The following is a 15638-nucleotide window of genomic DNA, read 5'->3' as shown; positions in this document are numbered from 1 at the left end:
ATGCCTTAGCTGTTTGATCACTTTATTTTTCCTGGCTAATGTTTCACATTTTGCTCTTTGATACTTTCTGGTCAGACCCTTTGGGTTCAAGACTTCAAAGTAAACCAGAACAAATGGCACACAAGACCAATTCTACCCAAGCATTTTAAATTCAAATGTGGTTCTTCAACATGCTTGGTGTGCTTTACAAAAAGTCACTTCCTTTCTTCTATTCATCACTAAATAAAGCACCTTTCAGTAAAAGGTAAAAAATTAAAGTAGTTTTTGTTTACATTGTGTTTTTGGAGTTCTTCTCTCACACAGATTGATCTAGACAACATGAAGCAGCAGCAGCAATCACATACTTCCTATCAGACTACTGCTCCCTAAAAGGTACTTCAAAAGGAAATTATCACATAGGAAAGAAGACATTAGGGCTTTATTGTGGACTTATTCTTATTACATTCAAAGGGTTTTTTTTTTTTTTAAACAAATAAAATGTAGGCTATTTTTATAAGATAGTTTTCATGCTTGGAAAACAATTGCTTGTTTCCTATGACCACAAGTTTTGGTATACAAAGCTATATGATTAATTTATTGTACCTTACTATAAATAGGCCACCAAAAGAGGACATTTTCCCATTAAACAGTGAGCCTCTTGAGGACAAGAACCTACCTTATCCATTTTTGCACATCCAGCAGCCAGAAGAGAAGGTGCTCAATAAATGTTGTCTTAATAAATAAAGAAGGAATGACTAAGCAATTTATTTTAAGATTATTAGCTATGGTCTAACTAACAAAAATTTTAGGTAGAAACTTACAATTTACTTTATAAAGATAAAAGGATAAATTATAAATGAATCCCTTTTTTTAAACATCTAATTAAAGCAATGTTCTCCTGCAGAAACACACGCCATGACTCCAAACCATAATTCTTGGTAATGGAGTGACAAAACTGATTTGAGAGAGCCCAAAGAGCAAAATGCAAATGGGCACTATTAAAAAAATCACAAAGCAACCGAACATTATGGTCAAAATATCTAGATTAGATAACACTATTATGTTAATTTTAATTTCCTTGTTTTGATACTTGTTTTGTGGTTATGTAAGAAAATTCCTTTTTTAAGAAATACAAACTGAAGTATTTAGGGGTAAAAGGCCATCATATGCATTAATTGCTCTTAAATGATACAAAAAGTACTTATATGAACATACACATATACGTGTAAGAAAAAAGAAAGAGAGAAAACAAGAGTAGTGAAATGTTAATCTTTGGGAAATCTAAGTGAAGGCAATAGAGTGATTCTTTGTACTATTTTGAAACTTCTATGTATTGAAAATAATGTGAAAACTAAACACTCAAAAAATAAAAGAATTATATTATTAAAATGTCTAAAAAGCAACCACACAATAAATACAACACAAAATCTGTATCACAAGCATTTAGTTGAGAACAGGATAAAATAAACTTTCCTTTCTTGGAGGCCAACATAAATTAAAATTCTATCAGAAGTGATCAAATAAACCTCTCCAAACTTAAACACAGACTTTCTACCCTATTACCTCTGATACCTACAATGACTCAGTTTGAGTCTTAACATGCAATTATATCTTAGAGAACAAGGAATTAAACTTAGAAACAGTAGAAAATAATATGAGAACAATTTTTCTCAGTCTTTTAAGGAACACACATTAAGTGAGAATCTGGCCAGCCTTCTTGCCTTAATTTTACCTAATTCTGGATGAAATAAAATTAATTAGCAAGCATTAAAAGGTAAAGAAGGTCAATAGTCCATTAGCCTATGACAATTCAATGAAATATCAACATCAGATATATTTTGGATACTGGGAAAAACTCATTGTCTACTCTTTTAAAAGTATATGGAAGATAAAAATATGTTAATAAAGAAAAGCTAGTTTTTTATTAGAAAGCAGTATCACCATTAACAGAATACACATTTCATCAAATATTACAAAGTTTAAGACACAACTCAGAAGAAAAGAAAACATATCCTCACCCAATTGGGAAATCAACATCGTCACCATGAGCTGTCATGTGATAAAGTCCAAATTTAGCCAATTTAACATGTCCCTACAATAATAATAATAAAACATTATTAAATATTTTAATATTATTAGTAGGAAAAATTATCATTATGTATCATAAGTAAGGAAATCACCATTAGTGAGGTACATTAAGAAAAAATTGTATTTTATCATAACTATAATAAAAACTATTTGCCAATGTGTGAAGCCTGCTTTATACTCATTACAAATATATGTATATGTATATGCATACATGTATGTATAGATATACACATATATATTACTTGTATATAGATCTCAAAACAACACTTAAAAAATTAAATTTATATTTTTATAAAAATATAAAAATTTTCCAGATATGTTGACAAAACAAAAAAAGCAGAAATGTTCTCATTTGTATTGAATCCCTGCTTGGAACATTTTTGGTAATTTTCACAAGATAAATTTTTTTTTTTCAAGGAGTTCCAAGTCCATTCATAATGTCATAAATTTAACCCTGACATGGGAATTCTTAACTTGAAAATATTAGTTACCAAATCATGAAGATATTAGTGAATCTGCTAGATTTCCAACAATCATTTATATTGTTTGAAAAAGACATAATTATCACAAGAGATTCTTAATAAAAGACAAATATAAATTTTGTAAGTCTCTTAAGTTTTCCTCCTTTTAGATATTTAAGACTTTAAAACACATTAAGTTGATTTAAAATTTTTTTTTCTTTTTCTCAAGAACTTTACTTCTCAGCATTACAAAACATTTATATCTCAAAACAACCCAGATTGGTTATATACTCTACTGCCATAAATATGAAATGAATGAGTACCATTTTAGCTTTTATGATTTTTAATACCATAGCATAATTGTATTAAAAGTCTAGAAAAGAATCAGAGGAAAATAATAATCCTTCTAATATAAAAAATAATTCCCAAGACAAACTTCTTTCAAAGCTATTTTAAATGCTTATGAAAAAATGAAAGTATGATTATTCCTGAAAATATGCCATTTTGCTACCCATAATTCTCTTACAGAGGTTGACTTGCTTCTTATTAATCACCCATAAGATTTCCAAGTAAAGAAGTGGTACTCCAATAAAAAAGGAAACTAGGTATGAACAGTTGGTAAATAAAGAAGATAATGGGGAATAAAAAAAAGAAGAAAAAATAGGGAGGAAGAATAATAAACAGGAGAAAATGCAAAACAGTTGTACTATCAGAAAAATACTCTGTGTCAATAGAGCTTTCTTTAAATGAAAGCAAATTCAGGGGTGCCTGGATGGCTTAGTTGGTTAAGTGACCAACTTTTGATTCCAGAGCAGGACATGATCTCACGATCCATGAGATTGAGCCCATGTCATCCAGCTCTGTGCTGAAAGAAGGGAGCCTGCCTGGGATTCTCTCTATCCCTCTCTCTCTGCTCCTCCCATGTATGCATGCGTGCGCTCTCTCTCTCTCTCTATCTCTCTCTCAAAATAAATAAACATTTTTTAAAAATGAAAGCAAATTCAGAGGAGTGGACTGGGAAGCTATAATGCATACTTTTCAGAAAGTGAATGAAAGGAAAAACAAAACATGAAGTTAGAAAATGAATCTTGAGGAAAAAGGAATAATGCATGTGAAAAAAACACATGGACTTAAAAAATTTAAAGATAGTTTTTTTTATTGTTTATTTATTTTTGAGAGGGGGGACAGGAAGGGCAGAGAGGGGGCGACAGAGGATCTGAAGTAGGCTCTGTGCTGACAGTAGAGAACTCGATGTGGGGCTAGAACTCACAAACTCCAAGATCATGACCTGAGCTGAAGTTGGACACTTAATTGACTGAGCCACCCAGGTGCCCCATAAAGGTAGTTGTTTTTTTCCTAACTGCCACAAGTATATCACTTTCATACAGCCATTTCATTATGAGTATTATTAAAACATATTCGTATTCTAAAGACCCTCTGATAGAGTGGGTCTGATTTCAGTAGCTTCCAACCACAACAAATAAAATATTTGTTACTTAATTTATTATTTGACAATTACCTTTCGGTCCAAAAGAATATTATGAGGAGAAAGTGCCCGGTGTACTATACCATGTTTGTTCATATACTGCAAACCCTGAAGTACCTCAAATGCTATGCACAAAACCTTTGAGTAGCTACAAAGAAAAAAAAAAGTCACAGATCAATAGATACAATTACAAAGCAGATACAGAACCTGTTTTAAAGAATGAAATGACATTATAAAAATTTAAAGAGTTGTATTTTTATTATTCCTCTTCTATTCAGAGAAAATACGATCTATAAATTTTATAAAATATCCACTACATACATATATTGGATTTTATGATTACAACAGAATTGATCTGGCAAAGATCCTACAGTTTTCTCAGTCTAACAGCAGGGAGGGAGTTTGAATTTTGGCGATGCACAATTAACCTTCTACAGGTTTGTCTTTGCCAAATTATCTGGGAAGTTTCAAACATAAGGCAGAACTAAGTCAATGAAAACCACCTTTCCTGCTCAAGACAAAATACCTAAGTTCCTGAAAAATAGCTAAAATATATTTTATGGTAGATGGACACGAGGTTACCTTCCATATCCACAAAACAACCCCCAGCAATTGACAATTTATCAAACATTTCTCTTTAATTCTTCCTAAGCCATCTTCCAGTGGAATGCCCAGTTTCTCTCTTTTTCCATCTCTTTTCATTTTTTTTTTTTAATCAAGAACCATTAACATGGGAAGTGAGAGATGATATAAGGAAAGTGGGAAAGACTAATTCAAACTCAATCCCCCAAACTATCAATATTAACATTTTTGTATAGATTTCTTTTCTACTCATTTTTTGACATTTTATCTATCTATCTATCTTAATTGGTTTATATTATGCTTTTTTTTTTTAAGATTTTTGGTTTTTTGTAAATAATCTCTACATTCAACATGGGCTCAAACTCCCAACTCCAAGATAAGTCACATGCTCTACCAACTGAGCCAGTCAGGTGCCCCTGACATTTTAAATTAGACTTTTAAAAATTAAATTAATATCTACAGGTAATCACTAAAACTAATTTTTTAAAAAGGTATAAATAAGTCAACAGTAAAGATAAATAAAAAAATAGTCAACCTCAAAGCTGGTAGAATAAAAGGAAAAAAAGAACAAAGAACAAATGGAACAATTAGAAAATAACAGACTTTAATTAGGATGTATCAAACATCATATTAAATGTAAATGCAAACATCTAAACTGAAAGATAAAAATTGTCAGATTACATAGGAATTAAGCCTCAATTATATTCGGGCTATAAGGAACCCACATTAAATAAAAGGTATACATTAAAGTAAAAAGATGGAATAACAGATCACTGATTATCATGGGCTTGCTTAGAGGGACGGGTTGACTGCAAGAGAATATGTGGAAAATTTACCTGACAGAACTGTTATGTTCTTGATTTTGATGATGATTACACTACTGAGTTTGTCAAATTGACTGACCTGTACACTAAAAAAGTTATATTTTAAAATATGTAAATTACAGCTCAATAAACCTGATGTTAAAAAAGTAAGCTGAAGAAAATTTTCCAAAAAATATTTGTAATATGACTCCCTCCTCCAAATTAAATCCATAAGAAAGAGCAAGACATGAAAAGCTAAAATCCCTTTCCTCTCATCCTAGTCTGACTTTCCAGAGGTATCCACCCTTAGCAACTTCTGTTTTCAATTCTGCTGGTTAGATTTTAGTTAACATTATTAAGTCTTTGCTATGCAAGATGATATAATTAATATACTTTTACAACATTCCCATTTTCCTTTCCCAACTCCTGATTTTTATTAGTTACATTATTTTTAAATTATCGAATTTTATAGATGAAACAAAAGAAATCTACATTCCTTTCTTGCAGGCTAAACAAATAAACAAGTAAATATATGATACATAGTAATTACGTGCTAAGGAGGAAAAGGAAGAGAGAATGTGGGATAGCAGGTTGCTATTACATGTAGAGAAGGAAGATCAAGGAAGGCATCACTAAGATGACATTTGTGCAGAAATCTAAAGGAAGTGAAAAAGACATGTAGCTCTCTGGGAAATACATGATTCAGGCAGAGGGCACAGAAGGCAAGTCCTGAACTGGAAGATTGCATAGTAGTTCAAAAAGTGCAACAAAGCCACTGTGCATGCGGTAGAGAGAGCAAAGGGCAAGGTGTTAGGAGATGAGGGCAGAGACATAGCAAGGAGCCAGATCATGTAAGGCTATTTAGGCCATTGTAAAGCCTCTGGCTTTCACTCTGAGACAGATGGGAAATGGTTGTCACATTGCTATACTATGATTAGTAAATATTCATTGTAGAACTAAGAAAACAATATACTCCTAAGCCACTTAACCCCTAGCTCTCAAGAGAAAATGTATCAGTCATCAGGATTTGATGGATACTATAATTTCATAATTATACCTCTATTATGAGGTTATCATCAGCTATCATCATTTTTATACTTCTTACTCATTTTGTATTTACATTTTTATTTAGTTAGAATACATCCATGAGAAAATTATTCATAAGGGTGGTATGAGTAGGAAATTTTAAAGCATGGTCTTAAAATGTCTTATTCTTGCCTTTAAACTTGGCAAAAGATTTCTCTATTGTCCTTTATTAATAGTAAGAAGTCCAATATCAATCTAATTTCTTTGTAGACACCTTGTTATTCCCCTCCGGAAGCTTGGGATTCTTTTTCACTTTATCCTTAGACTTTTACAATTTTAGTCCAGTATATCTAGAGTATGGGCATTTATGCATTTATGTTAGTAAGCAACAGGTGTGGCTTTTAACCTGAAGACTCAAATGTTCCATTAGCAGGAGAATTAACAAGGAAAAGTTTATTTGTTATGTCTTTGTTTTCTCCCTCTACTATATCTTTTAGTTAGAACTCTTAGAGGGCAGGTGACAATTACATCTATTCTTGAGATCAACTTTCTGTTTTATTTACTATGAGTCTGGCCGTTAGTCCTATCTCTTCTACTATTTAATTTCCAAGGTCTTTGCTCTGTTCTCTAGTTGTTCTTTAATAGATCCTTTTCTTTTGATTATGGATACATTATTCTTTTGAATCTCTCTGAAGATAGTTATTAGAATTCTGTTAATAATTAAGAGGAAAAGAAGGGTGTTATCTTTATTTTCTCTGGGGTGTCTCTGTTTGTTTGTTTTTTTTTTTTATTTGCTTTTTTTTCCCCCACTTCCCTTGGCTTTCTTTCTCGCAGACTATTTTTTCCTCAAATGTCTGGTAATCCTTAGTTGCCAGCCATACTTTAAAACAAAGCAATAAACTGACATTCTTCATAAAGTATGTAAAAAAAGAAATAATAAAAGTTGCTATTTATAAGGAATGCTTATTTGAGACTCAGTAGGTTAAGCATCTGACTCTTGATTTTGGCTTAGGTCATGATCTCAAGGTCATCCCCAAGCCCTGACTCTGAGCTGAGTGTGGAGCCTGCTTAAGATTTTCTCTCTCCCTCTTCTTCTGCCCTTCCCCTGCTTGCTCCTGTGCTCTCTCTCAAAAAAACAAAAAAACAAACAAACAAAAAAAAAAAAACAAAAAAACACTTATTTAAACGATTTCTCTTTATCAAGCAGTTTCCCCCATATTAAAGTGCCACAACAGCTACTCAAGCAAATAGGAAATGTGTGAAACAAAAACAATTTGAAAGTAACAAGAGTTTTCCTAAACAGCCTCAAAAAAGAAACTAACTTTGTAAAGGAAAAGATTCTGAACTTTAAAACAACTATAGTGATACTGGTAAATATGTGCATGTGAAAGAATGCAGACCTGTCTCATTTTAAAAATAAAGAAAAATTTTCCTTGACATTGACTAACAAATAAAAGATAAGAACTTAATTTTCCAAACTCATTTGACTCTATAAGTCATGTTTACCATAGTAATCTGTCTTGTCCTCGTTCTCCTTTTCTCCAACATGCACACACATAATGCACAAAATCTTAAAAGCTGATGCCATATTCAGCTGTGACACTAGAGGACCTCAGTTGCACACTACTTCAATATAGATGCCTTCCTTAAGAAATTAAAACCAAACCTTTAAAGTGATTTTTCCATTAAACCAGTTCTCAAACAGCTGAACAGAGAAGACTACATGTTCTATTTTGACAACTTGTTTTTGCTGATTATAAAATATAATTGGAAAATATTTCCATGTCAAAAAGCACATTCATGCTATTATAGAGTTGATGAGCATATATGCTGAAATAATTTTTAAATATTCAAACATATAAAACTGAAGCTCATGACATACCTTTCCTTAGCTATTACTTGAGAGTATTATAGCTAATGGACTCAGTACTCTTCTAAATCAGAGTAAATCAGATTTGGTTTTCTGCCCTATTGTAGGATTTAATTTTTAAATTTATTTTAAAATACAAGTATAAAGGAGAAGAAAAAGATAGTGTTATTTTCTATAATGAGACAATAGAATCAGTATTTGTTAAATTCTGTATATTTACTTGTTTTTAAAGCTATATTCTCTAATACTGCCAATAATTTAGATGATGAAGTCTTCTAAAATAATTATTTTGAAGTAGCTAATGCAATTATAATGCAACAGCAAAATAAAAAGTCATATGTATAGTAATAGCATGTCACAGTTAACTGAAAATGGGCTCCAGAAGGAGTTAAGATTAAGAGAGTGGGATTCTCTCTCTGTCTCTCTGTCTCACACACACACACACACACACACACACACACACACACACACACAGATGTTGGCAGGGGATAAAAGGACTTCATCTTTTACAGTTCCCAAGTCAGAATCTTGTTAATAAAGAAATCCATCACTAATCTAGAAAATGTAAATCAAACTTCAAATTATAAAAGATCCTCTTCCTTTTGAAATTTTCAGTTACTACTGCTAATTCCAGAGATTAGAAGAGTAGCATTTACTTTGTTACCATTATCCTTGACACGCTGAGAAGTTTAATGAGCATAAGAATCTTTGGTGATTATAAAAACATAGATATGGCCAAAAAGGTAGCTTTCAAAATAATGATTAATAGTTTTTAATAAAGCAAAGTGACATTTTAAAATACTTTCATTTATATTTAAATGCATCAATTAAGTGGCCATTAGCTGCTTGGTACTGTTTTTTTTTTTTTTTATACCACTGTGTTTTTAGGTTCCATGGATCTCAAGAGAAAGAACTGATCTCTACAATCAAGAAACCTGCAGTACAGCTGTAAAGACAGATTTATAAACTAATAATTTTAATACAATTGAATTCACAGCATTTCATTACAACTATAATTCAATTAAGTTAGCAGATGAGAGTCATCCTTTTCTTCTGTCTTATAAGAGAAAGAAAACATGAACGTCTATTTATTACATTGGTGAGACCAAAGCAGGTCTACAAAAATAAATCTTGAGAAAGTAAGATTAAAATTTAAAAAGAAAAAAAAAGTCACTACCACCATCACCATCACAAGCAATAACAACTGACAATAACTTCTAGGCATGAGTCAACTTGGTTGTGTCTGAATTGCGAACATGGCTTAATGAATTCCAAAACTACTAGGTTAGTACAATACTAAGTATACTTGTTTATCCCTTTCCAGATGTATTTCAAAGGAAGTTTACACTGTGTTTCTGATTCAATCATCCCTAAATTATTTATAGCTGTTTAGCTTACCAGATTAAAACATACTGAGGCCAAGATCATGGGTTTAATATCTATAAGGATTGGCTTGCTTCACATGTACATAGCCACAGATTTTCATCCAATTCCAGCCAATATTGCCAAATACAGATTGTTTGTCGCAATGAGACATTGTTCAACCTCTATTTACTTAAAACATTCTGATTTTCAACCACAATTTCCTATACTTCTCTGAGGACCTGCGCTTTAATCTCATTAAGTCCTTGAGACCCTTGTTTTCTAAGCCTCCTGTTATCTCAACCAGCCCTGTTTTGACATCCTTCTTTTATTCTAGATCTATTCTGTCACTTCAACTCTTTTGGGGGGTGGGGGATAGAATTCTTCATGGCTTCTCATCTGATGGCTCTACCCCTGGGAGAATTGGACTTCTCTGTATTCTGACAGTACATAGTTGAAGAGCTTACTAATTCTATGGTAATAATTTCTATACAGGTTTGTCTCTCTCACTGTACCCTGAGGCAGGTACTAGCTTATTCAACTTGCAATCCCTATATCTTTCACAGTAACTATAAGGTAGGTGTTCAATAAATATATTCAATGACATCCATGATGGTGCAAGAGGGTGCAGATAACAAGATTAAATTCTTAATTAATTAATTAACCATTAATTAAATAACAGCTCAAAAAAGTATATTACACTCGCAATGGATCAACAGTGTCAATCTCATTTATAAGAAGTAGATTTCTCATAAGCTGACTTAAGAGGGTTTTTTTTGAAAGAAAGAAAACCCTGCCATTTGCAACAATATGGATAAATCTGGAGGACATTATGCTAAGTGAAATAAGCTGGCCACAGAAGGACAAATACTGCCTGATCCCACTTATGTAAAGTATAAAAAATAGTCAAATTTATAGAAGCAGAGAATGGAACAATGGTTACAAGGGACTGGGGAAGAGAAGAAAATGGTTACCAGGGACTGGGGAGAGAGGAAAATCAATTGATTTAAAGTTTCAGTTGTGCAAGATAAGTTCCATGCCAAAGAGATCTGCCATACAACATAATGCCTGTAGTTAACAATACTGTATTGCCCACTTAAAATTTTATTAGTAGGGTAGATCTCATTATAAGTGTTCTTATCACACACAAAAATAAAAAGGACACAAGGAAACTTTTAGCAGTGATGAGTATATCTATTACCTTGATTGCAGTGATGGTTTCACAAGTGCATTCATAAAGTCAAACTCAAATATGTACATTTCAGTCTTCTTGGGTATCAATTATACCTCAATAAAGGTGTTAAAAAAGAAAATAAAATAAGGACACATTCCTATCAGCTTCAAACCATCAGTTCCTTTTTGGTATTTGTAATGTTTCCAACAAGCGATGTTATTCAGATTGCAAGAAATAGAGGCCAAGAAAGAAAGTGAGAGGTCAGGGTTGCTGGGATAGATTTGGAAGTCATTCATAATAGGTGGTAACTAAAACCACACATGCTATTTCCTCTGATCCATAATCCATGATATTTCTAAGGGCCACTCCACAAGCCAAAATACCCATACTGTCAGCAAACCAAGGGAGGAAACACACTTCTGGATTCTATGAGTTCAAGATGTTCTTTCACCTTATAAAACCTGATCACTCCCACAGAAATTTTCCTTTTGGTCTAAAACATTTCTTACTTGGTATCAGCCTGAAGTGAAATGTTAAGGGAGAATAAACACAAATGAAAATTAGTTAGCTACTGTGTGATTTAAGAAATGAAGAGGAATGATATCATACTAATGACTAATGTTCAGAAAATAATACAACTGTGTACTCCTGTTATCTTCAGCCTAAAGTCTCTTTCTGTAACTCCAAGAAAAAAGAACTCAAGTAGTATATAATTTTTCAATGGCTCACTGGTTTATAATTCTAGAATTTGGAGAGGGTCATTTTCAGTGGGGAGTTAATGTCCTTGAGGCTTTTACAATTTGCCACTTGTCACTAAATTTTAACATTGCTAAAAATGCCACACTATTTAACAGAGCATATTTTTTCTAAAGAAAAAAAAAGTTTTAGAATTCAGAAAGGAAATAACTTACTTCACAATGGGTACACATTTTAGCCTGAAAGGTCACCCATCCATGCTAAATTTAATAGTTCATTTGCCTCAGATTCAGATGTTTTGAAACTAACACTGCATTGATTAACTGCTTACCTAAAGATTATTTTGTAATAGGTCTAGAAATAAATCAGCCCATCTGTTCCTAAGTTGTAATGTTGGGCATATTTTACAATTTAGTTCTCACTCAAAGAAGAAAAAAAGTTGAAAGCTATAAATCTGGAATGTGACTAGTTCTCAATAGGATACAAAAATTGGGAAATTAATTTTCCGACTTGAATACTAGATAACTTTCCTTTCTCATCAGAAACTTAATTTGATAAGATCAAAATACATATGGAAAGCATATCTCATGGTTTGAGGTTCAGATATAAAGCCAGGAGACTCTGTCACTGATTTGCTTTGCTTGGAGAATGTTCCAATTTCATCCTGCCTCAGTCTGCAAATGTATAAAGTGGGAAATGTAACACCAACAAGGGCTGAATGGAGATCAATGAGCTATTGGTCCTGCACAGAATGCGGGCCAATTGTAAAAACAGAAGAAAACAAACAAAAAGCCTAAGTCCCTCTCAAAAAAATCAGGATCTCTATAACAAATTTTATAATACTATTTTGTTTATCTATCTATCTATCTATCTATCTATCTATCTATCTATCTATCCATATTACCTAAATTAACAAAAACTGCAAACTGGGCTCTCCAACTATTTGCATGACACAATAAAATCAGCAAAATGTTTTTTTTAAATTTCTCTGTGACAAAAAAAAGTCAACATTTGATAAGCAAGATTGGAGGATCCTGGGGTTGGCTGGTTATTTCTGCAACATCAATGTTTTCTTCTCCCAAGCAGCTCTACTATCCTAGCATAGGCACTCCAAAAACATTTCTTTCACCATAGTTACTGATATTGACAGTGCAAACATACTGGGTAATAAATCTCACTTACCATGCCCTGGCAGCATTTGCGACTACATAAAGTTGTAACTTTGCTCTAAGACAGAACCTATGGTGGCTCATGGTCACTTGGATCTGTACCCTAGCTCATTTTAAAGTTGTTTTTGTTTAATTACACTTAAATTTATTTGATATTACTGTGTGAAAAAAATGAAAAAAAATTCTATTACTGTTCAGAATTTTGATTTGAGACCAATTCACATTTTTTTTTTAAAGCGGACCAACATTTTCTTTTTAGGCAGTCTGCCACCCTACCCCCAGCCCATCACAACAAACAAGTAAACTGTAGAGGGTCTGCATTTTATGCATTTGTTTAGTTCAGTGCCTGCAAGATAGCATAGTGCAAACAAAAGTTTGTCAAACTGAAATGTTCAGTTCAATGATGTGTAGGCTTATCTTAAGCAAATTTTAAGAGATTCAATTGATGAAAATTTCCTATTCATAGTTTCTATTCCTTTTATCAGAACTGTGGTGATACAGTGATGATATTTTGATCAAAGAACCCAAAAATACTCACCTTTATTCTTAACTACTTGTAGCGACCTTGCAAAGTTCTTATGCTACATTCATAAAGAAGACATAACAAGTCAAGGTAACATTAATAGTTGGGCCTTTGCCTCCAAACCTAATATAGAACTCTAGGGAGCTTTGTCTACCTAATAGTTCCTTTTTCCTAAGCCAGGTCACCTGAATGAATCAGTTCTATATCTCCCAAACTTCAACTAGAGTCACAGATCTTAACACTATGATATAAGGAAGATCAGACACAGCAAGCTGTTGAAAAGACATATACATATCCATAGTATCCCATAATGATACCAGAATGCTGTTAAAAAGGTAATGGACGGGGCGCCTGGGTGGCTCAGTTGGTTGGGCGGCCGACTTCGGCTCAGGTCATGATCTCGCTGTCCGTGAGTTTGAGCCCCGCGTCGGGCTCTGTGCTGACCGCGCAGAGCCTGGAGCCTGTTTCAGATTCTGTGTCTCCCTCTCTCTCTGACCCTCCCCCGTTCATGCTCTGTCTCTCTCTGTCTCAAAAATAAATAAACGTTAAAAAAAAAAAAAAAAGGTAATGGACAACTGTATTTTACTAAGTCATGATAAAGTATTATATAATGAATAATATTTATTTATTCATTCATTCATTCAAATTTAAGTTTGTTAACATTCATTCATTCAAATTTAAGTTAGTTAACATACAGTATAGTATTGGTTTCAATGAGTAATAATATTAGTTGATATAGTCTAAGTGGGGCCCCACTCCCTCCCCCAAAATGTCCATATCCTAATTCCCAGAATCTATGAATATTACCTTATTTGGAAAAAGAGTCTTTGCATATGATCAGCATGGATTATCCAGATGGGCACAAAATCCAATGTCAAGTGTTCTTATAAGAGAGAGACACACAGAGGAGAAGGAGATACGAAGATGAAGACAGAGACTGGAGTGATGTGGTCACAAGCCAAGGAAGACAAGGAAAGCTGAGAGCCACCAGAAGTTGGAAAAGGCAAAGAAGGATTCTTCTCAGGAGGCCCTGAAGAGAGCTGGCCCTGTTAGCACCTTGATTTCTGACTTCTGGGCTCCAGAACTGTGAGAGAATAAATTTTCGTTGTTTTAAGCCATTCAATTTGTGATAACTTCTTACAACCTCCATAGGAAACTAGTATAGCTGGTTATAAAGATGCACATGACATAAAGGTGACTTGTTTTTGTCCATCATGAAATGATTATAACTGAGCAATTCTCCTTCATACTTTTCTTTAAGTGATCTTTATTTCAATTATATAAAATAAAATACACTCATTTTAAATGCACTGTTAGAAGAGTTTTGACAAATGTATATACGACTGCAAGTACTGCCACAGTCAAGAACAGAGAACTTCCATCACCTTGAAAGGATTCTATTGTTCCTCTTCCCAGACAATCTCCATATCCTACCCCTGGCTCAAAGCAACCACTGGTCTGTTTTCTATCACTCTAGATTATTTTTGCCTTCTCAAGAGTTTCAAATAAATGGAACACTACAGAATTATTTTGTGCTAGATTTTTTTACTCAGCATGATGTTCTTAAGATTCATCCATGTTGTTGCCTGCATTACTAGTTCATTTTTTTTAATTGCTGAGTAGTATTTCACTAACTTGTTTATACAGTCATCTGTTGAAGGACATTTTCTCCTTTAAACTTTTAATAGCTAAGCACAATACTGTATTTTTCCAGGAAAGCTGTGGATACATTTACAATAAAATTCCACAAGGAAATAAAGAATAATACAGAGTCCCAGATTTTGAGGAGCCTCATATTCTTAAAACTGTCATTATGGGATAACAATTGAAAATTTGTGGCATAAACTAAAAAGGAAGCACATTAGGAAGCACATGCAAATTAGGATTTTTTTTGGTCTAAAACGTGGCAGATTTGGGAAAGTTTAGTCAATATCATGATGATTTTGAAGCACTTATCTGCATTTTGACACTGATGTAAATGCTGTATAAAACAAACAGATATGAACGTTTCTTATATGTCCTATCACCTAAGACAGATGACACCAACAACTGACAAAATGTCTAGCTAATGAATAAACTAACAATATGAACAGAGAAAGTACAGGTAGCATATGGACAGTTGTAGTATGCATTGACCAGAATCAGACTGCTTGCAGAAGAGAGCTAAGACTTTCGCTGACTTAGATGACTAGAGCAGAGAAAACCACATTTTCTCTTTTCTAGGTAATCTGGGAGGAATTTGTAAGTAGGATATCAGTCATTCTTCATACGACCACTCCTTTTTCATCTTAAGTCACTGTCTGAAATAGCGAGCTATATTTACGACTTGTCACCTTACAGAGCCCCATTACTACCCACCAAAACGGTTTCATAAAGAAAAATAGAGAAAACAATCTCATTTGCTCTCTGACAGATGTTT

General features: G+C 33.1%; 1 protein-coding gene across 3 annotated transcripts in view; it reads right to left on the bottom strand.

The window, feature by feature from the left end:
- The window catches only part of TBCK (TBC1 domain containing kinase), a 225574-nt gene that overhangs the window by 156326 nt on the left and 53610 nt on the right, over nucleotides 1-15638 (bottom strand). For all 3 annotated transcript variants that reach the window (XM_019416577.2, XM_019416570.2, XM_019416616.2), the window contains 2 exons: nucleotides 4048-4162; nucleotides 1998-2071 (listed from right to left, as the gene is read on the bottom strand). In XM_019416577.2, coding sequence (XP_019272122.2) covers nucleotides 1998-2071; nucleotides 4048-4162 — 189 coding nt within the window. The remainder of the gene's footprint in view (nucleotides 1-1997; nucleotides 2072-4047; nucleotides 4163-15638) is intronic.

The sequence above is a fragment of the Panthera pardus genome, unplaced genomic scaffold (assembly GCF_024362965.1).
Source record: "Panthera pardus isolate Hobbes unplaced genomic scaffold, ASM2436296v1 HiC_scaffold_13, whole genome shotgun sequence".
Classification (NCBI taxonomy): Eukaryota; Metazoa; Chordata; class Mammalia; order Carnivora; family Felidae; genus Panthera; species Panthera pardus.
This window is presented reverse-complemented; position numbering and strand designations above follow the sequence as displayed.